At 46.4% G+C, this 21040-nt stretch overlaps 1 protein-coding gene across 19 annotated transcripts in view; it reads right to left on the bottom strand.

Moving 5' to 3' along the window:
* The window catches only part of SLC8A1 (solute carrier family 8 member A1), a 113284-nt gene that overhangs the window by 54777 nt on the left and 37467 nt on the right, over positions 1 to 21040 (bottom strand). For all 19 annotated transcript variants that reach the window (XR_014944510.1, XM_085542823.1, XM_085542827.1 and 16 more), the window contains one exon: positions 17825 to 19657. Coding sequence is in view for 18 of the 19 variants with exons in the window: in XM_085542823.1 (XP_085398949.1) it covers positions 17825 to 19620 (1796 nt within the window). In the remaining variant the exon portion in view is untranslated. The remainder of the gene's footprint in view (positions 1 to 17824; positions 19658 to 21040) is intronic.

Raw genomic sequence — 21040 nt, 5'->3', positions numbered from 1 at the left:
GGTGGCACTGACAGGCACTGAGAGGAGCAGCAGGCAGGAGCCTGCCTGGGGGTGGATGAGGCCCTAGATGCAGTCACTCCAGGCAGAACCAGGGCAGGTGTGATTGTGAGAACCACTACCCCTTCTTCACCATCTCCTGGCTATTTCCAGAACTTGACCAAATAAGCTTGTATGCTTTTCATTCAGAAGCATAATATTTACATGTCCTTTCAACTGTCTGAATTAAGAGGGAAAATAGAAAGAAAAGAAAACCTGGAGTAACGACAAAGCAAACAAAGATGATTTTCACAGAAGCCTCTCAATACCTCTCAGTGTCCCATGCCAGACAGGAAGAGAAATGCTAAGATCTTAAGCTTTCCTACTTTAAGCATGTGCCTGCCCAAGGCAGCAGTGGAGTCTCCATCCCTGGAGGCGTTTAAGAGACAGGTGGACATAGCACAAAAGGGCACGGTTCAGTAATGGGGCTCAGCAGGCCAGGCTGATGGCTGGACTCAGTGATCTTGAAGCTCTTTTCCAATCTGGATCATTCTATGATTCTATGGGCAGAAAAACCTGGCTCTGCAAAGGCACCCCCACGCACTCCGGTTCATTCCTGTTCACAGTCTCAGGCAAACGGGATATGCAGGATGCCAACTTGAGCTACGCACAGCAGGGCAACGATTCTCCTCGCTACACTGACATCTATTTTTAAACTACTGCATATGTTTCCTTTCATTACCAGTCACACTCATTTACTTTGAAAGGAGGTTACAAATAAGGAGAAAGCCCCTCATTAATTAAGTGACTGGATGGGTCCCTGCTTTTGGCTGAAGAGATTTATTGCCTCCTCCCTCTCTCAGCAGCCACACAGACTTAAAGGCTGCACGAAGAAGAGCTGCTCAGCTCCGGTTTTGAAACAAACTGGCCAAGCACCAATGTTTAAAAGATGGGACTGACCCAAACTGCTGGTTATTTTCCTTTTAACATATTCAAATCATACAATTTGGGAACAGCTGAGATAGGTTTCTCCGTAAGAATATTAGGAAAATTCTCAGAATGGATATGAAGAAAAGTTTCTTCTCAGAGTGGTGAGGAGCTGGCACAGGCTGCTCAGAGAGGTGGTAGAGTCACCATCCCCGGAGGTGTTCAAGGAAAGGGAAGATTTGGCACTTAGGGATTAGAGGGCAATATTGGTGGTAGGTGGACAGTTGGACATGATCCCCTTAGGAGGTCTTTTCCAACCTTAATGATTCTATGAAGGCCAGAGAGTGCCACCAGGAGCTGGGTTTCACTGTGCTGTAAGGGAGGAGAAAAGGGCCTAAAAGAAAAACACAGAAGGAATAGTGTAACGGAAAAGGGAAAATAAAGTTTAAAACAAGTCTCAACTGCCACAATGGAAGCAGAAAATAAAACAATCCCAGCCTCCAACAAGGTGTTCAAATGCCTCGGTTCTCTGTATCTGGAGAGCTTGGGCAGGCAAACATCTGAAGGATGTTATTTGGAGCAGCTTGCTGGCTTTTCCTGGAGTTTAATAATAGCAACCGTATTTATAAGACTAAAATGTTTTTGTTAAAAGGCTAAGTAGTGGTATGTCACGCTAGTCACTTTAATTTAAAATAAATTCTAAAAGTTCTCACTGGAAAGGCTTGCAGCAGACTATAAATACATGCAATATGCAGATGGATTTTTCTGAAAGCAGATTTCTTCTTCTTCGGAGACTGCATGAGGGCGCAGCATTTCTGTGGCACAAATTTCCAGAGGCCCCAGGAGTCAGGATTTCTCATTGATCTTACTGCACTTTTGTTTCTTTTTTCCAGCCCTTCTGCATGGAGTGGCTGCAAATTCCTGGATTCCCATAGCATCTATCCCCATCTCTGTGAGAAACTAGTGGAGAATACAGATGGCCCTTTCCACCGCACATGTTCACCTCCTTTGCAAGCCCAGCATTCTGGAGCCCAGCACTTCCCCTCTGCTCCTGCTCCCAGGGAGCCTCACAGTGTTGCTGATGGTCTTTCTTTGGCTCCTGAGCTGGAGCGCGTGATGCCAGATGCGTGTGTTGCCCTAGCAGCAGTCCCACAGCAAAGCAACAGAGCTGTGGCAAGGGTGGCAGAGGTCTGCAGCCATGCAGGGCTTTGGCTCTACATCCCTCCAGCGCACTGTGGGATTGGGCAGCTCTGAGACACACTTCCCTTGAATGCCCTTTACCAGCATTTGCAGCAGTTGTAAGAGATGATGCTGGTGAATTCCTTAGAAGGGACTGAAGTCAGGCTGCTACCAGATAGTAGGAAATATTTATAACAATCACTTCCAACTGCAGCCTTTCATCTAAAATCTAAACAGAAAGCTGAAATCCCCAGGCCTGTAAGTTGACACCTTGGCTATATATGGTCAAAGAAAAGGATGCGAAGTCCCTAGCAATGAGATCCATTAACCTCTGTTAAAATTAACAAGCCTGCGTTGTCAGCCAGCTTCAAGGCATGGTTGCCATGCTGTGCTCGTGAAGAGCTCTGCTGTCCAAGGGATGTATCAGCATGCTGCACTCACCGCTGCATCTGCAGCAGCCTAACATGTTGGCAACACACAGAAGCATCCCCCTGCCTCACACTGACCTGAATTATAAAGCAGTCATTGCTATTGCAAAGCCATCAGGTGACCCATAGGGCTCTGGAAGCACAGCAATGCTGAGCAGAGGCATTTAGCAAGATGTCTGAACATCTGAATTTCAAAAGCAGATTAAAAAAGAAACCAAATGTTTCATCTTTTGAGTTCTAACATGCTGTCTCAACCTGCTTATTGTTACTGAGAGAACAGCAGAAAATTCATTTCTGCATGCGTCCCTGCCATATGCGGTGAGAGAACCATTTCTATTTAAACACAAGCCCTCTTTTGTTTCTCTTCCTGTAACTCACACTTGCAAAACCACCGACCACCAACCGCTCAGACTCTGATCTCCATCAGTGCCAAAGCAATGCCAACTGGCTACACCACAGCAAACGGTGAGCACACGGGGCAGAAACAACCATTAGATGCAATAAGACCCTTTACAGCAACAACAAGGAAGACAATGCTGGCTTGAGATCTGCAGTTTAAAATACAACCCACTGCAGCTTTTGATGGTGGTGATTGTGTGGGCTGTGTCACAATGCATATTCGACAAAAGAAACATCTTAAGATAATGCAGGAGGTGAAAATGGTCCTACTGACATACTGGGTTCAGCATTTTTTTTTGGCTCCTTGCAGATGATCTTCCAGGAAACCACCTGGTCAGGGTGCATGGCCTTCAAGTGCCAGCATCTCTGCTGCACATCTTGACAGGCTGTCTGCAAGTCACTTCCCACTGCTAAAAATAGCCATCTTCTATGTATCCACAGATTTACAGATAGACAGTTAACGTTTAGCAGCTCCCCGTGACCTTGCCTTGCTTCTCCAGGCCCTGGGAGGAGCACAAGGCCATGAAACTCAGAATGTGAGCAGGGAAAACCAGGGTTGGAGGGGAGGTTGGGTTTGGACATGGGTGCAGTAGGAAAAAAAGGGATTCTGTGGGACGAAGGATGGATAGTATTTTCCACCCTCAAAGGGAGCACCTCAAATAGGGTTATGGTTTGGTGATACCTTGATGCCTGCTGACCCTTCTCAGCTTCCCCACCTGCTCTAGAGTCACTCTGCCATCAGGTATGATTATTTCTGCACTCCTTAGAAGCCTGGTTACCTCTGTCCACTAGCTGGATTGGTAGCCATTTGATTTGTTCCCTCAGAAATTTCAAGGAATAAACCCCAGGGGTTTAGGCCATAGAGTGGCTTGGGTTGGAAGGGACCTCAGAGATCATCTAGTTCTCACTCCCCACTGGGGAAAATTCTGCAGGTTTATCTTATCTTGTTACTCCACTAGACTTTAAAACAGAAGGTGGTTGACAATGAGAAATTAGGCAATGAAAGCTCCAATATAACTCATACCCTTGCCTTTTTCCCATTTGAACGTCAGCCAGTGTGATCACACCATACAGCTGATCTAAACATGACATGGCTATGTATGCTGAGATTGCTCAGGATGGCATGTACAGACCACTTTGGTTGCCTCCCTATGCGGAGAGTGTTGTACAGGCATATTGATTTCAGTCCTACAACAGCTGGGGCCAGGGAAATATTTGATTAATGGTTTTCCTCAGGATTTCCTCAGTGTAATTCCTCCTTTCAGTGAAAGTGAGGAGAACTGGAAACTTACCACAGAAGCATAACCTTTATTTTTAAATTAAAAACTAGAGAAGGAATAATCACAGATTTTACAGGGGTTTGTTTTTTAGCAAAGACTCCTGGAGCAAAATAAAATGTCAGCCTTTCCCACACCTGTTCTCAGCGGCAGAAACGTACAGTGCAACACTACCAGTAAGTGACCTGCAGCCACGTAACCTTTACAGCAGCTGTGAGACAAAGCCTTTATTTGCAGGCTGTCGTTGGCATTTAAAAATTGATGACTTCCATTTTGACACAAGGAATTAAACCTCACTTTAGTGTGAATCTTAGTATCAAGGCTGGAAAGACCAGTAAGACCACCATGTCCAACCATCAAACCCATGCCCGTGACCACTCCAGACCACGTCCCTCAGCAATACATCTCCACAGTTCTTGAATACCTCCAGGGACATTGATTCCCCCACCTCTCTGGGCAGTATGTCCCAGTGCCTCACAGCTCCTTCTTAGGATAAATGTCTCTTAATACTGAACCTGAACCTCTCCTAGTACAACTTGAGGCCATTCCCCCTCATGCTATCACTATTACCTAAGAGAAGAGTCCAATCCCCACCAGGCCACAACCTCCTTTCAGGCAGCAGTAGAGAGCAGTAAGGTCTCCCCTGAGCCTTCTCTCCTCCAGACTGGAGAACATTCCTATTCCCTCAGCTGCTCCTCCTAAGACTTGTGCCCCAGTCCCTTCATGGTTTTGTTACCCTTCTCTGAGCACCCTCCAGGACTTCAATGCTTTTCTTGTTGCGAAGGGCCCAGCACTGAACACAGCACAGCCCCACCAGAGCTGAGTACAGGGGGACGATGACCTCCCTGCTCTTGCTGGCTGCACTATTGCTGATACAAGCCAGGATGCCATTGGCCTTCTTGGCCACGCGGGCACACTGCTGGCTCACATTCAGCTGGATGTCACTCATACCCCCAGATCCTTTTCCACCATGCACATTTCTAGCCACTCTGCACTAAGCCTGTAGCAATGCATGGGGTCATTGTGACCAATGTGCAGGACACAGCACTTGGTCATGTTGAACTTCATCCCATTGGTCTCAGCACATCAGTCCAGTCTATCCAGATCCCATTGTAGGGACTTCCTACCTTCAGGCAGGAAGGAAACTTCCTTCCACCTTAGCATCATCTACAGGCTTACTGCAGGTGCACTCAATCTCTACATCCAGGGAGGGTCACTTGGGCTGCCTGGGTACACCAGTGGGCAGAGAAGACACTCAGGAGACAGGAGGTGAGGTTCCCTGGAAAGGCTTCACCAGGCCTAACAATGAGAGAAAACCCTGGTTTACTGGAAAGCCCCTGACAGGGTGAGCCCCCCCTTTCTATGCAGTGGGTTCACACCACTCTCCTGTGTTAATGACACATGTCTCTTTTCACATGAAAAGTCATTAGTGCTGCAGTGTTGAGAAGATAACTGCTGCCAAATCAAGGCCCTTGCTCACAGGAGCTGGTGCAAAAAGATCATCATTTTACTTCATTTTTAATGATCCAAATGCAAGCCTAAAGCTATCCGTGTTTAAATGCGTTAGCAGAGCTCACCAGCTCCCCTCTCTAATTAGTACACGTGCTTAAGCTCCAGAAAAAAGAAAGGAATAAAACTGATGTCACAAACCAAAGAGCGCTGTGTCCTACTTCCCACAGCTTCTGGTGGACATCACCACCATGCTCAGCTCCAGGCACAGAGCTGGCATGCGGCCCTGCTACTCCCTGCTACTCCTTCGTTGGATTCCTTGTCACCTAACAAGGGTGCCAGGAGCAACTGCCTGCCTGCAAGGAGCTGTTGCAGAAGCTGCATAACACGGTATACACCTTTTTAATCCTCTGGCTTTTGCACAAACAGAGATACAAAAGTGTTATTACTTTGCCTTCTGCCACAGTGGTTTTAAAACAATTGACTGGATTCCAGCTCCTGCTGGAGTTTCCAGAGTTAAAGAATGAAAGTTGGGTTCAAGTTGCAACTTGAATTTTCTGTGAAGTCCTAAGAAAAACAAACAAACAAACAAACAAACCAGGAGCTTCAGTTAATCTCTTCAGCTGCCAACTGAGTCACCTGCAACATTCCTACAAGGTAAAGCCTTTTTCCTGAAGTAAATGCTATGGTAATGCAATGGAAAGCACAACAAGACAGCAGAGCAGCAAGGTCCCAGGCCACAGCCAGCACAGATCCACTCAGACAAGACAGCAGCATGTGCAGAAACAAGGTAAAGAAACTGCTTACCTTTAGAAGGCCTGTAAGGTCCTCAGGTAGACAGGAATCCCCAGATGAGATACCTTAAATGAGGTCTGGGAAGTGGTGGATCCTGGCCCCAGCCCTCCCGGTCACCCAGGAGCATTGCATGTGCCTGAGCTCCCCTGGGTTGGCACTGCCTTCCCACCCAGTGCTCAATGACTGCTTCAGGCTGTGACTCAGCATTTCCACTACAACTATTCACACAGACTGGTATATTTTCCCTTGATTTTCAGCAAAGTGGTTTTTAGTCTCTGATGTAGGTGGGAGAGAAGGGATTGACACAGTCTTAAATGTGGAACTCTTCACATTACCTTTTTCCTTCCCATCTCTCGTGAGTGCATGCACATAATCACCCACAGAGAGTCTGGCTACCCTGGCACCAAAATGCTGAACAATAGCAGATTAATTCAGATCACTTTAGCTCTCCCTTTCTCATGCACAATTAGAAACTGAGTTGGCATTGGTGGTTATTTTCCTTCCCAAGCTCAAATTAATTTTCTTTTCCTTATTGCTTTTAGCATGGCTGCTGAGCATCAAGCAAGGCCTCTCCCTGCAAACACAGTGAAGCTGAAATTTGTGCAGCACCAGTTCAATGAATTTAAGACATGGACTATGTAGCAACAGCCCAACAGTTTTTCATAACCAGCCTCTTTTCTAATTCCCAAGTGCCTGGCTGTGCTTTCCAGAAGGTCTCTGGAAGGACTCATGTCTACCCTGCACATGACAAAGTATCCAGGTAGGCTGCTGTGGTGCTCCCTTCACCCTTTTCTCCTCTCCTCTGCTTTGTACGTGAGACATGGCCATAAATAGTTCCAGCATGATATCAGCCTGGCCGTGAGTTGATGGTGATTGGGGCTGGGAATCAAAACTACGTTCACCAGTAAAGCCTGGCATGGAGGCAGTGCTGGTTTCTCTCACAGGTTTCCTCTTCGTGCTGCTGACCCTCTTCAGTGGCTTCCTGGGATCTCCACTAAAAATACACTGCTTTAGATGCATAATGAGCTCCCCGAGTCGAGTCTTTTACTGACTCCCTGCAAATCACTGAGAGGACAAACTGCTGTTTCGATTCATTAGCAAGTGCTTTGTAGAAATCTGTTTGTATATTCGCAAGAGACCAATGCACTCATTTATACTAGGCCCAGGAAGACTGGCACAGAGGAGCCTCTCCTCTCCCCTTCCCTTCCAGCTCTGCAGGGTGGACAGCAGAGATCAATTTTCCTCCTAAAAGCACAACAAATTCTCCCCTGGCACAGTAAGGGCCAGACAGGGCTCTCTGGATGTTATTCAGCATTTTTCTTAAAGCCTCAACTCTGGGAGCTCTGGGATTCAACAAGAAATTTAATTTTCACCTAAAACACAATGTGCAGAAAACCCCTGGAGGGTTTAGTTCTTAGCACTGCAGAGGAAAACATCACCAGAAAGGCTCAGGCAAATAAAATAAACCTCATGACACTGGCATAACTTGCAGATCTTGTATGATTTAAGCAACCAAATCACCACGGCAGCTGTTTGTTATAATACTGCAAATGTGACCCACAGGGTCCGTGCAGGGCCTACAAGGAAGTGGAGGCAAAGACCAAGCAAGGGAGAGGAATGGCAGGAGATGAGGATGCAGGAAAGAGAGTTCTAGGCTTTTGCTTGTATTGTTCAAACATGCTGCCTTTGGGCACTTAGTATTTGCTAATTAAAACAGGCACCCAAAGCTGAGCTTAAGCTTTTCTGTAAGGGTTTGTGGAAGAGGAATTTCAGAAAACTTCAGGTTGATCCAGCAGCTCTCTGCTGGATGATGCAGATCCATCCAGACTTTCCCTCATAATCTTTTTTACAACATTAACATCCAGAAACAGCTACTGCTGCAGCCCACAGAGCTTGCTGGCTCAGTTAGCCTGGGGTGCAACAGCATGTGTTTGAAGCCAAGGCAGGTGTTTTGCAGGGAGAGCAAACTCCCTACCTTGGAGAGGGCAGCGTGAAGGATCAGAGATCAGGGGCTACTTGTACAATTAAGACAAAAGAGCAAGGAAGGGAAGTAACTGTATTAGGGTCCGTGCTCAGATACTCATAGGAGAAGAGAAATCCCAACACACAGTGCCAGAGCACTGGATTCCCATTAACCACTCTGGGAGAGGGAGGACACTATGTAGAAATAAGAAGACAGTGGTCCAAGTGAATTTTCCAAGACCTTCTAATTGCCAGGTGAAGTTTAATATGCACAGCCCTCAGTCCACCACCACCTTCAGATTGGTTCATTAGCAGCTTTGGGGGTGTTCTCCAAGACCGCCAGTTCTCAGGGGGCTGAGATGCAGTGTTTTAATTGTATATAATTAAAATACTGCTCCCTTATCTAGATTTCAAAGTTTGCTGCTGGGGCTTCAGTACCAATGCTCTCTTTCCCTCTAATTAGCTTCCTTAATCTGTGCAGCCTTGCTTCTTCCCCCATAGGGACAGGGCTCTCCTGCAGGGAAGCTTGGATTGCGTCTAATTATTAGCAAAGGAGACAGACAGCAGGCGAGCACCATCCCCATCCGAGATACCTATTGGGAACAAAGAGCCCATATGGGGTAGCCAGAGGGAAGCTCTGAAAGCTGTATGGATGCATTTGGTCTTTGCTCCATCTGTAGGTTGCTTTGCATATTACCCAACCAGCCATTTGCAGCAGGAGGTCATGCAGGACAGAGGCCTCTTGACTGAAGTACAGCTTACACGATGAATGCTTTTGCCTGGCTAGCATGTAAAAACAGGAGAGGGTGAGTTCCCAAGACCTCATCTGACCCAATGCTATCCTAAAAGAGACAAGACACCAAACACCTCCGGTAAATCTTCAACCAGCGCCTCTAAGTTTTCCTCTGTTGACAGAAATTGCCCACTCCCGAACTACTCCTGGGTGGACCTACACATACATGGAAGAAATTCCTTCCTGTCTAATTTGAATTTTCTCTACTACTGCCTCACAGCCCCGAAGACATAGATTGCTCTTTACATAGCTCAAGGCTTAGACCTTCCCTAAGGCTGCTGTCTAAATTTAAAAGTCCCAGTTCTCTCAGCCTCATTCCTAGGGTCACATTTCTCAGACCACTGGTCATTTTCTGTGCTTGGGACTCTCCTCGACTTTTTCTGGATTTCATGAATATCTCGAGGATGACGTTGGCCTCATTCATTACAGAAGCATGACATTGTGAGCTCAGATTTGGCTGCTGGTTCATGATGGCCTCAGTCACTCCCCTCCTGCTTGGATTTGTGCTTGACTCTTCTTGCATAAGCACTTCTCTTTAAAATGTCCTGCTTCCTCTTAACCATATTTCTCAGCCCATCTCTCTAAATCTCCATCCTAACTACAGCAATGTTTCCAATTTGTCCACTCTATCTGCATGTTTAACAGCAAACTTTTCTGCTTCCAACAAGCTTCAGTTCAGGATGACACCTTCAGAACACCTTCTCACCCTTGTCCACTGCCACATTTCTCTTTTCACACAGGTGTGACCCCATCACCCCAATGGCCTATTTAGACAGCACCTCTTTACAGAGATACTGAACTAGGTAACATTGAAAGCCCTTCTGAAGCTGAGTTATGTGACACGCACTGTTTCTCTCATACCCAAAAGCCTGGCATAAAAGGAAATTAGGTTGGCTTGATAAGATTTGTTCTTGACAAATCTGTGCTGGCTGTTACTCATCTCCTTGTTATCTTTGAGGTACTTACAAATAATGTGTTTATTTATTCTAGACTCTTTCAGTTATAGAAGCAGACCTAATCTGACTGAGCTGATACTGAAGGCAGCTCTGGAGCTTGACTGCAGATCTCCCCTATCACCCAGGAAGACTTCCAAGGGGACTGCTAGGAGCTCTGAGAGACCCTCTGGCATCCTCTAACAACACAAAGCTGAATGTTAGTATCTGCACTCACTCAGAGAACAGGTAGGTTAAATCATCTCCATCCTCTACCTGTGAGATTCGTGGAGCGTGTTCCTGACAGCCTCATGAGCACAGACTGAAGGATATCTAAAGAGGGATGTGCTTCTTGGTGGAAGCTGCCAGAAGCTCCACTTTCCTTCTCCCTCTGCACTGCTAAGGTGTGGGCAAGACCTCTCCTTCCCTTGTAATCCTCATCCAGCTTCTGCTCAACTTGACTCCAACCCAGCGCTCCCATGCAGTGCTGTTATATTCCTCTCTACTCAGCTGGCCCATTTTCTGGTTTTTGTATGATTCTTTCCAAGTTCCAGGTCACTGGAGAGCTCGTGAGTCAGGTAAATCTCCTGTTACAGTTCCCTCTCCCTTTCCCCCGCGGTAGGATCATTTGTGCACAGTCCATTAATACTGACTTTGTTTATATTATTTTTTCCCTGTGCAGAAGTGATATCTTATCCCCCTAGGTCCCATCACACATCCAGTCAGTAAGGAGGAACATAAATTTCAACAGCCAATCCTGAACTGGGAGTGCAGATCTTCTGAGCTAAGAAAAGGCAAAGCCGCAAAGCCCCATGCAGTCTCTGGTGCCCGGCAAACCCTGTTCCCTGCTCAAGCCAAAGCAATACCTCTCCTTTCAGATCCAGCCACCCATTTCCAAAAAAAACAGCCTGGGAAGGCTCAACAGGTGACGGACCATTTAGTGGGTTAATATATTTCCACTCCAAATTGTTTGCAAAGGCCCAATTTATAACTATTTTCTTCTCCTAAAGGCAAGCAACTTTATTCAACAGAGACTGGAAAAGAGCCCCTCAGAATAAAGGAACTTTCTGGCAATTATGCCATAAAATGAAAACCATCTCTGTGAAAAAAAGACACCCAAAAAACAACCCACAAAGGTAGTATCACACAAAGGTAGTATCGTATCTACTGGGCCTCTGAGCTATGGACCCCTCATCCCAATTCCATGTCTGTTCTCAGCAATCTGAGAGCATCTGCGCTGGAAAGGCTTCCTCTACAAAGTGCTTTGCGCTGATCAGCTCCTTCTGTCTCCTCCTGGCGCCCAGTTCGTGGGGATCTAGTCTGTGCCCCAGTTCTTCGCCAGTGCTTTGTTGTTCGCTGCCAGGCACATTTTATTGTCACTGTGATTGTGTAGGAAGGCGTCCAGGCGCTATGGAAATGGAACCATATAGGGACTGGACAGAAAAGGCACATGCTGGTCACCCTCTCATTTGCACAGCAGTGGGAATATTTGTTGTCTTATGCTAAGATATTTTTAAAGCAGAGAATGCCGTTATTATTCGTTGTCACCCAGGATCCAGCATTGCCATTCTTGGAAAGCAGCACAGTGCCTCCTGTTTCAGCATCAGAAACATTATTAGCAGACTTTTTGATACCTCCTCAGATGTTGTCAGGTTAAACAGCATTTGGGACACGGACAAGGTTGGCCTGATCTGCAACCATGCCTATGACCACAAAGCAGAGGATGTGCCCCCACCAGTTCCAGTGTAGGTGGCCATGCACTCAGCCATTGCATACTCTGGCTGTGAACGACTATCCTTTATCAAAGCTTCTGGCCTGACAGTGCTGTAGGGATACAGGTGGTTAAGCCAGACCAGAGCATGGGTCTGCTTCTGACTCAGCCGCCTGTCTGCCAGGGCCAGCTTCTCCTCTCTGCTTGGCTTTGGATGACAGCAGATGTTTCTCTACCCATCTGCTTGGATGCTGGCTGTAGTCAGCTGTCTGTTTTTTGTTCTGTTGGTCTCACATTAAGCCCACAAAACTACTAAGTACGATTCACTGAGGTCAGGCCTAGGGGGCAAACTGTCAGAGGGAAGGCGGCCTGTTCCCAAGGAAGAGTCACAGTGTGAACTCAGGGGTGCTGCACACAGTCTGGGGTTGAATTTACCCAGGATAGGATCCCATGTGCATGGGAGGGAGAAGGGTGGGCGCGTGCTGCAGCTGGTGCTAGTGCTGCTACCAGCAGTGTTCAGGCCCATAGCAGGGAAGGAAGAGCACCTGCAAAGGGGGACAGGGCTTCTCCTGCCCACTGTTCTCATCTCCCCACCAAGAAACCAAGGAGTCATGTTGTACTGCAGGATGACTTTCCCACACCAACGGGCTTTGCTAGGATAGCTGCTTTAGTTTCTTAAAACAAGCCTAGATCCTGTGTTTTATAAATTACTACAATGCTTTTAATAGGTAGCCTTTTCATAAAGGAGCACAGCGGATGTGTACACAGGCCCTGATGAAGCTAATAACTGCCTCTCAATAGCTTTCAGAGAGTTATTACATATTTAAGATCCAAGCTCCCCTAATCAACCACAGAGATGCAGCTGGCAGCGGTAAATTGCCAACAACATCTCATTACAAATAAGGAAACATTGTTTTTTCAAGGACAAAAACAGTGTCAGTCCTTCAGCAAGAGCTAACCACTCTTGTCTTCACCCCTCTTCCCCCCTGTCCCCTCAAGTGATGTGCTGGCGCATCTCGCTTCATCCAATAACACAGCCTTGCTGCCTAATCTACTCCACAGGGGACATCATCAGATCAAGTTCCTAGATCTCATGCACACGCATCATGACTTATTTGGGCAAACAGCACAGGCTGCATACTGCGCGCACCCTCCCCAGGCAAGCCACGGGCAGGGCTTGTCCTACAACACCGCAGTGACTTGCTGCAGGAGCACACCCAGTGGCTTTCCTCTGAGGAAGACCAGATCTGCCCAAAAGACACGTAGAGAATCTGTTGTAAGAAAGCACATTGTAGGCTTGAGACCTGAGAATGCTTTCTTCAGCCAACACATATACTCACAGTATCCACATCACCTCATGCCCAGCTTGCATATGCAAGCCAACAGCGAGCACAAGGCAGGCTTGGTGAGGTGCATGTTCAGCCAGCTCTAAATGTGCCATGGTAAAGCCATACAGACTTTCATTTTCAACTAGAGGTGAATTTCCTTTCTTTCATGCCAAGTGCCTAGCCCCAAACTGCTTTCTTTTTGCTCAGCATTGGAAGACTCAGGCCATCCTGATCACAACGGGAAGCCAGAATCCAGATCAGTCCCCTTAAAGAAAATATTTCAAGCTTGTTTGGTTTCTTCCTCCTGCATAGAGGTATAAATGTGTAAAGCACAAAGCAGCGAACTCCATACCACGTGGCCTTATTCCTCTACTGTCTCCTAACATGGCATTGTGCTGTACAACTAAGACAGGAGCACAGCAGCTTAAAAGTATTCAGGAAAGGCTAACCATGTCAACGGAGAGGAGAAAAGAGATTATCCTGTTATAGTTGCATCTTTCCCTCCCGAGGAAGGGACAATCAGCTCAGGACCCAAAACAAAGCCGTATTTCAGCCCTAGGGAAAATGGAATGTTTACTTCACCTTCAGCCTCGTTTACACTAAACTCCACCACACTGGGTTAGCCTCTGCTCCTTAACTGCATTCTACCGTAAGGCTGGCAGTGCTAGAGGTTTCATTTCATCCCCTGTAGCTGCAAGTCACAGATGCAAAGCTGAGCTAGAGAAGGGTGAGGCAGGATTTTATTTTTTGCTATTTCTGTAGAAATACCTCACTTAACTTTTTCTGGAAAAGAAAAGAAGAACTTCAAAAAGCAGTACTACTTGGTTTCCCCTTCATGCCACAATCTCTATTTATTGAAACCAGCATTTTTAAAGAGCTCTTGGGAGGGACATTCTCTCTGGGGATATTTTCCATAAAAATCAGAGGGTTTAGCTGGTGTTTATGTCACTGTCCTAGATTTGTGCTTCCAGAGAAATGCCAAAGCTGGCTTGGACAAGGAGCTTTCAATGGGCCAAGAATTTCCCTCCCTAAGCCAGCAGCAGGCACCTTTCAGAAAAACAACTAAACCATACATTGTAAACAGCAAGATACAGTAATGAAAGATTGTCCATGCACTTATACAGTGTAGCCAAAGTACGTGTAGAATTGGTTATCTGTATCTTCCTCACTGACTTTTAACTGCAGAACAAATCTTTCTGCTGGGTACTTGGGGGGAAGCAGACATCTGGAGCACAGGTTATAATAGCTCTCTAATTGCCGTGACAGCTCTAGAAAAGCTGCTAGTTCTCGACTGTGAAAGAACATGCAGTTTTCTTGTAGCTCTGCAATTACATCTGGAAGAGATGCGCCTCCCGATGTTTCAAGACAGCAAGGAGAAGAGATCCCATCAGCTGGGGAAAAGATTACTTCCTCCCCCAAGATAAGAGGCTATATTCCTTTTGAATTATTTGGCATTCAGTCAGGGGATAAAAATACACTGGCTAGATGAACCTCTGACCTCTCTGACACTTACAATACCTGCAGCAGATGGGTGTGCAGGAAGAGCCTGCAGCTACATATCTTACTAGACCATGTTGTCATCAAGAAAGCTTTACTCATCAACAGAGATTCAAGACAAGGCCAGAGACACCTTGCTGAGGTGGCCCCGGAGGAAAGGGTCCCCCTTAAACTTGACATCATAGTCCCTTGTCCTAAATGGATGCCTCACACCAGAGGTCCCTGTGCAGCATCACAGAGATGCTGTCTTTGCTGAGATGCAGGTTGGACATCTATAGCTTTCCCTCATAACTTGGGACGATCTGATGAAATGCTTCAGCATTTACACTGCAGTTTTGTATACTCTGAGAAAGGAGACTTCAACAGATTGCAAAATGGGAAATTCTCTCTGGTATCCACAAACAAATAACATGTTACGTAACTGGGCCTTTTGGGAGTTGGAGGGAGATCTCCAGGAGATCCAGGCTCTCCCAGCACTTCCTAATTTTACTGGGATTTACCAGCAAGCCAGCCCTCTAATTTAAATACAGTCTTTCACACTGTTTTCTTTCAGCTTCTCACCTTCCTGCACTTTCTCTACCCTCTTTGTTAGTGTCCCAGAGATACATATCTTGCTCAGTTTTATTGAGCTGATCAATACACCCTAGAGTGGCAGAGCTGAAGAAGCACTGAAGACATTTAAAATGGGCAGCAAAGCAATTTCTTGGCCAGCCACGCATGGGAAATATTAAAGTTTAAGAACTCTGACTTTATTGAGTCAAATACTGCAGAATGGCAGCACTCTACATAGCCGTGATTTAGCTGAAGTGCTGCACTAACACCCAGTGACGCAGTAAACAGACTTTATCTCTGTAATCCACATACTGTGCTAGCACATCTTGATTCCCATCAAGGCAAATTATTCCAGGGGAGAATACATATAAGCAGCAGCTCAGCTTCAGGACCAGATTTGCCTTTGTGCCGCAGAGCTGTCCTTAACTTTGACCCAGGCAAACACGGGCTTGTGGGAGCTCTTCTGCAAGTCAGATCATACCATCCAACACCTGAACATGGACTGTAGTAGTTATGCTCCAGAAAAACGCCTACTGCCTGCCAAGCACATGGGCAGATGGCAATTTGTAAAATCAGTGCCATCAACCTCCCAAAATATAAGATACATGTGTGTCTTCTCCAACCTGAATGAAATAAGCCCCAAGCTCTCATCTGCTCCAGGCTGCCAATCCTAAAGTGCACGCTGATGCTTCCCATGTGCCCTGCCTACAGTATCAGCAGAAAATGGTTTAAAGACAACGGAGACATAACGGCAATACCTTGGCACCTGCACAGAAAGAAAAACACACTCTGTTTTCTAAGAAAGCTGCTTTTCCCGTTTCTTGCATGGTGTGTGCATGTAGATGGCTGGTTAGAAAAGGAAGAAGGCTTGCAGTGACGAAGGCACAGCAGCTCTCCCTGACAGGTCAGGGAACAGCAGTGGCAGGATGTGACCAGCCCCATTCCAGCCCACTTCCTGCTCACTAGGCTCCCAGCAAAAACCAGCAGTGAAGAGATTGAGTGGAAAGTCCACCAGCAGCAGTCCCACTGCCCAGCCCCATGTCGTGGGCTGAGCTCTGACAGGAAGCATGGATGCAGGTGATGCCATATCTCTTCAATAAAGGATGGCACAGAGATCCCAGCCAGAGCGCTGACTCCCAAGACAAAGGGGAAGTGAAATCAGATGTCAAGGTCTTCCTGCTGGCAGTCACATTTTGCTGGTAGTGACTTGGTTAAAAACTAAAAAGCCTTTGGGGGATATCCTTATAGACTAGTTCATTGCATCTCTGCAGGTACCTCCCTATGTCTCCTACAAGGAAAGAAATCAAATCAAATCCAATAACTGGATTCCTGTCTACTATGATTATTGCTCAGGAGCCTGGACTCGGAGCAGTAGTGTACTGTGTGCTCCCAGCACTAGCAGGAACAACATACACATTCTGGCCTCCAGAATTCTGGAGCTGTGAAGTTCTTGCTTAGTTATTTCTGAGAGGTTGAAATATCATCTGCTTACTAATACCCTGCCTAAAACTTATGAATCACCTTTTCATTTCCTGTTGCTTCCAGGAGTTTTACAATTCTTCTATTTGTTTCATTGTCCCTATTCACATGGAGCAAGTATGAATAACAGAGAGAACATACAGCCTACTCTCCACGCTCACCTTGGGTAAGCCCCAGCTCCCAAGAGACCAGCTGTGTGAGATTCAGTATCCAAACCACTGTTTAGGTCTTTCTTGACACAGCAGTGCCCTTTATCTAGGACTGCTCTGATTCCTATGCAGTGGTTCTGTGCTACTGTGTCTGTTGTTGGCAGGATCTGGTCTACAGGCACAGACTTCAATGCAGGAAGAGCCTGATGCGGCAACACAACTCCAAGCTCTTGCTCTCCCAGAGCCACAGCTGGGCAAGACGATGTCTTTCAAACATACCAAAGGACAGATGCTTTCAGCTATGATTTACTGAGTTAACTGACATTCTTGGCATAACATGATAAACAAGGCAGAGCACAAACAATTTTTCCACTAGCCACCTAGCAATACTTCATCAGCATTCAGCCTCATTTTCTAATTTGCAAACAGCCAGATATGCCTCCACCTGCATCCTAACCATGAAACTTCTTTTCATGACAATACTTGTTCAGGAAATGCATGACACAGTCACCCATAGTCCTTAGAAATGAGGAGGAAGTGACCTTCTCCAGATCCAGCAACACTGAACGGAGTGTCAGTGGAACAGTGCCCAGAGGAACTCAGGCAAGTGGATGCAGTTTCCACAACTCACACACTTGATTTAGACAGGTGACTCCATGGGACTGGGGGGTAACAGCTAGCTTGCTGTTCTCTCTGTAGAGCCAAAACTATAGAGAACCGCTTGGCTCCTGGATAGAAGGTGGAAGGCAGGCCTTACACATCAGTTCCACTATGCTGCTGGGAGGGTGGAGTGCCCCTGAGTAAGCACAACTCTCTGACCTGCCAGCAAGGCAGGAACACAGCATTTCTGGCTACCAGAAGCACAGAAGAGCATTCAAGGCTTGTTGTAACACACTGGCACCTACACAATACCAGTGCAGCTCTGGTAGTCATGTACATTTAATTTCAGGAGAATGATAGACTGTAAGTTACAAATAAAACTTTCACTTACACTATCTCATCATTCTGGAACTCCAGCTCCCCACAGGTGTCTTCAAAGTCTTCTCCTCCACCTTTGGCTGAGCCTTCAATGGTTTTATAGGGTACAATAACATTTCCTCGTGCACCAGAGGTTCGCAACACTTTCACTTCCATGGTCCCCACACTCTCACTGACATGTGTTACTGGTTCCTCAAAGGTGAAGATGCCAGCATGGTCATCGTCAAAGATGGTGACAGTGGCAGTAGATGGTGAGCCCAGGCAGGCAAGTGTGGAGACACGACTGGCCTCGAGAATACCCTCATCTGCCTCAGTGCTCACACGGACATTGCTGAGATGGACCAGAAAATTCTCATCCTCCTCAAATATGTCATCATCGATTATGCCAACGCGGATTTCCTTCTGGGTCTCTCCAGGCTTGAAGACCACTGTCCCTTCAGTGAATTCATAGTCAGAGCCGGCGTTGGCCGTCCCATCCTCTGTCCGGAAGTCAACATAGACTGTGTTGGTCAAGTCACCACCCCGACGAATGATGGTCAGGGCAACGGTACCACAGTTCTCCAGACACTGGTAGGTACCCTGTTCAAAGTACAGCTTGCTGACGGGGTCATTTTCTGCCACCTCACTGTTGACCTCATGCATGCTGACAGCTTTGCGGGCCTGGTCTGCAGCATGTCTCTTCAGGATGTTTCCAGCTCCTGTCATAAGTCGAGTGGCTTGGATGCGATAGAAAGCCCTGCTCTTCTGCTGCTGACTTAGGACCTGGTAGTTGGCCAACTCTATAAGCTGCTCAATTTCCTTGTCAGGGTGCTTTTGTTTCAGCTCCTTCAGGATCCGAGCCATTTCCCTCCTGGCTTCCTCATCATCCTGGTCTTTTTCATCTACCTCCAACACCAGTGTCCCATCTAAAAAGTTCTCCACGTGAGAATTAGCAACCTTTCCGTCCATCTCAATATCAGCTTTGGAGGAAGGTCGGTCGCCCTCATGCTCAATGATCATGCCTCTCTGTTTGCCAGCTCTGTATTTCTTGTAGACGTACTTGTAAAATAAAAGCCTCCTGTCAGCTATCCAGGCAAACACTACACAGATTGGGAAGAAGAAGAAGGTGAGCAAGCCTTCCCAAACCTCTACAATCCCAGGAGAAGACACAGATAAAATAATGTAAAGCCAAGTGTAGGCAAAGATGCTCCAGGCTGCTGTAACAAAAAACACTCGCAAGTGCTTGATCTTCCTTATTTCTCCATCAGGAACAACATAAACACAGATTGCAATGATGACAAACATATTAAATGCAGCACTCCCCACAATTGTGCTTGGCCCCAAGTCCCCTGCTGTGAAGCCATGGCCACACACTTCGATGACGGACAGAAGGATCTCAGGAGCGGATGAGCCCAAGGCCATCAGTGTGAGGTTGGAAACAGTCTCGTTCCAGATCCTCACCGTGGTTTTGCTGGTCTCACCATTGGGCTTCTTGATGGTTATTTCCCGTTCTTGTGATGTGATGACTTCAATGGAGGACATGAAACGGTCAGCTATGATGGACACTCCCAGGAACATGTACACCATCGCTACAAAATACACTGTTGCTCGAGCTATTTTGTCACCAAATGAGGGATCTTGGGGTTCCCATATAGGTAAGATCACGCCCTTTTTGCAGATGTACGAGCCTGTGCACACCTCAGACTTGTTGGCAGGCACTTCACTGGGGCTTTCTGCATGTATGCCATCTGCATGGAAGAGCAGCACCACCACAATGCTCAGGAGTTGGAAATTCACCAGGAAGGTGGGCGGGTGCATTGCTTGCGACATGGCCGCTCCCACTCAGCAGTTCCCACACGTTCGCAACCTGCAGAGACAAAAGGGAAGACACACTGAGGCTGGGAAGAGACAACAGATCTTCCTCTCCACCCAATTTTTTTCCACCTTTCCCAAATGTATAATCAAATTACCCTTTTGCTCAAGAAGACCCATTTAACGAGCCCTAATTGTGTTATGATCATTGCATTTTCCATGTACAAATCATCTCTAGTTCAACTATCTGAACAAGGACTTAATCAGATACTACCAGTGGGCTAGCACCTACATCCTTCAGCTATACCGCTGTTTAATGCCTCTTTCTCTCTCTTTGCTGGAAGCCTGTTTCTTCTATTGTGTTTTCTTGGTTTTCATCTAATTAGAATCCATCATTCAACTTAACAGCTAGCAGAAGTATTTTCTATTTCAAAGTTACAGAGCATTTACACACTGGACATAAGGGTAAGAGCAGAAGATGACAGGGAGATCTACTACCCTCTAATCATTTTTTCTAATGTCTTTGTAAAGCACATGTTTTACAGTCTTTTTTTGCTCACAGTCCTCCCAAGCATCTACTCCATATCCGCACAAAGCAAGCTCAAGCCTTGTCAAAATCTTGTTCTTAACAGTACTTTGGTCATAAGGCACACCAGAAGGGCAGTCTTTAATTAATGATTTTGGAGCCATTTCTTCCACAGTGCATCACTTTGCACCTTCCTGAAACTGGAAAGAGCCCCATATGCATCCAAGCATGGTTATCTTGGCATGCTTCAAGAGGAAACCTGTCCTTACACTCTTTTCCCACTAGGTCAGCTTTGCTGGCTTCCCCTGCAAGGCCCTTTCTCACTCCATTTACAACATCAGTCACCAGGCATGACAGCAGTACTTGCCCTTGTCCTGCCTCAGGATTTTCCAGCAGTGTCAGGGAGCTGTTAAAGAGGTTTGCAGTTAGTTAACAGTGCATAAAGCTACAGACCAGATGTCTTTAAGTACATAGAGATCCTTAGTGCAAATACCTGAGCATGCTCAGTGTTAAATTCTCAATTTTACTAGGCAATAGAAGTTATTAAAGCTATATTTTCTTCTCAAGGAGAGTCTTTGCCATACTACGTTTCTCCATTCCAAGTTAATTTAATCACACAGTACTTAAAAACATTTCTGTGAAGAGAGGAAAATGAGCATGTCAATGCCTTTACTTTGCTGGAGCCTACAAAAGGCTGAATTGGTTTTGCTCATAAAAGGAAAACAACACCCCAGAAACAAAAATAAAAAGAACAAAGCCAGGGAAGATTTCAGTTTTTTAAGAGAAGGATGGTATTTCTAGACCTGCCCATTCCAGAGACAGTAACAGTAACATAAGCAGGAGGTCAAACCAGCATTGCTGCCATCAGTGACATGCACCACCACATGCCATCTGCCTGATCTCTGCTTAACA

The sequence above is a fragment of the Coturnix japonica genome, chromosome 3 (assembly GCF_054131305.1).
Source record: "Coturnix japonica strain WE chromosome 3, WE-NBRP24, whole genome shotgun sequence".
Taxonomy (NCBI): Eukaryota; Metazoa; Chordata; class Aves; order Galliformes; family Phasianidae; genus Coturnix; species Coturnix japonica.
Note: the sequence above shows the minus strand (reverse complement) of the source record. Positions and strands in the feature narration are given on the sequence as shown.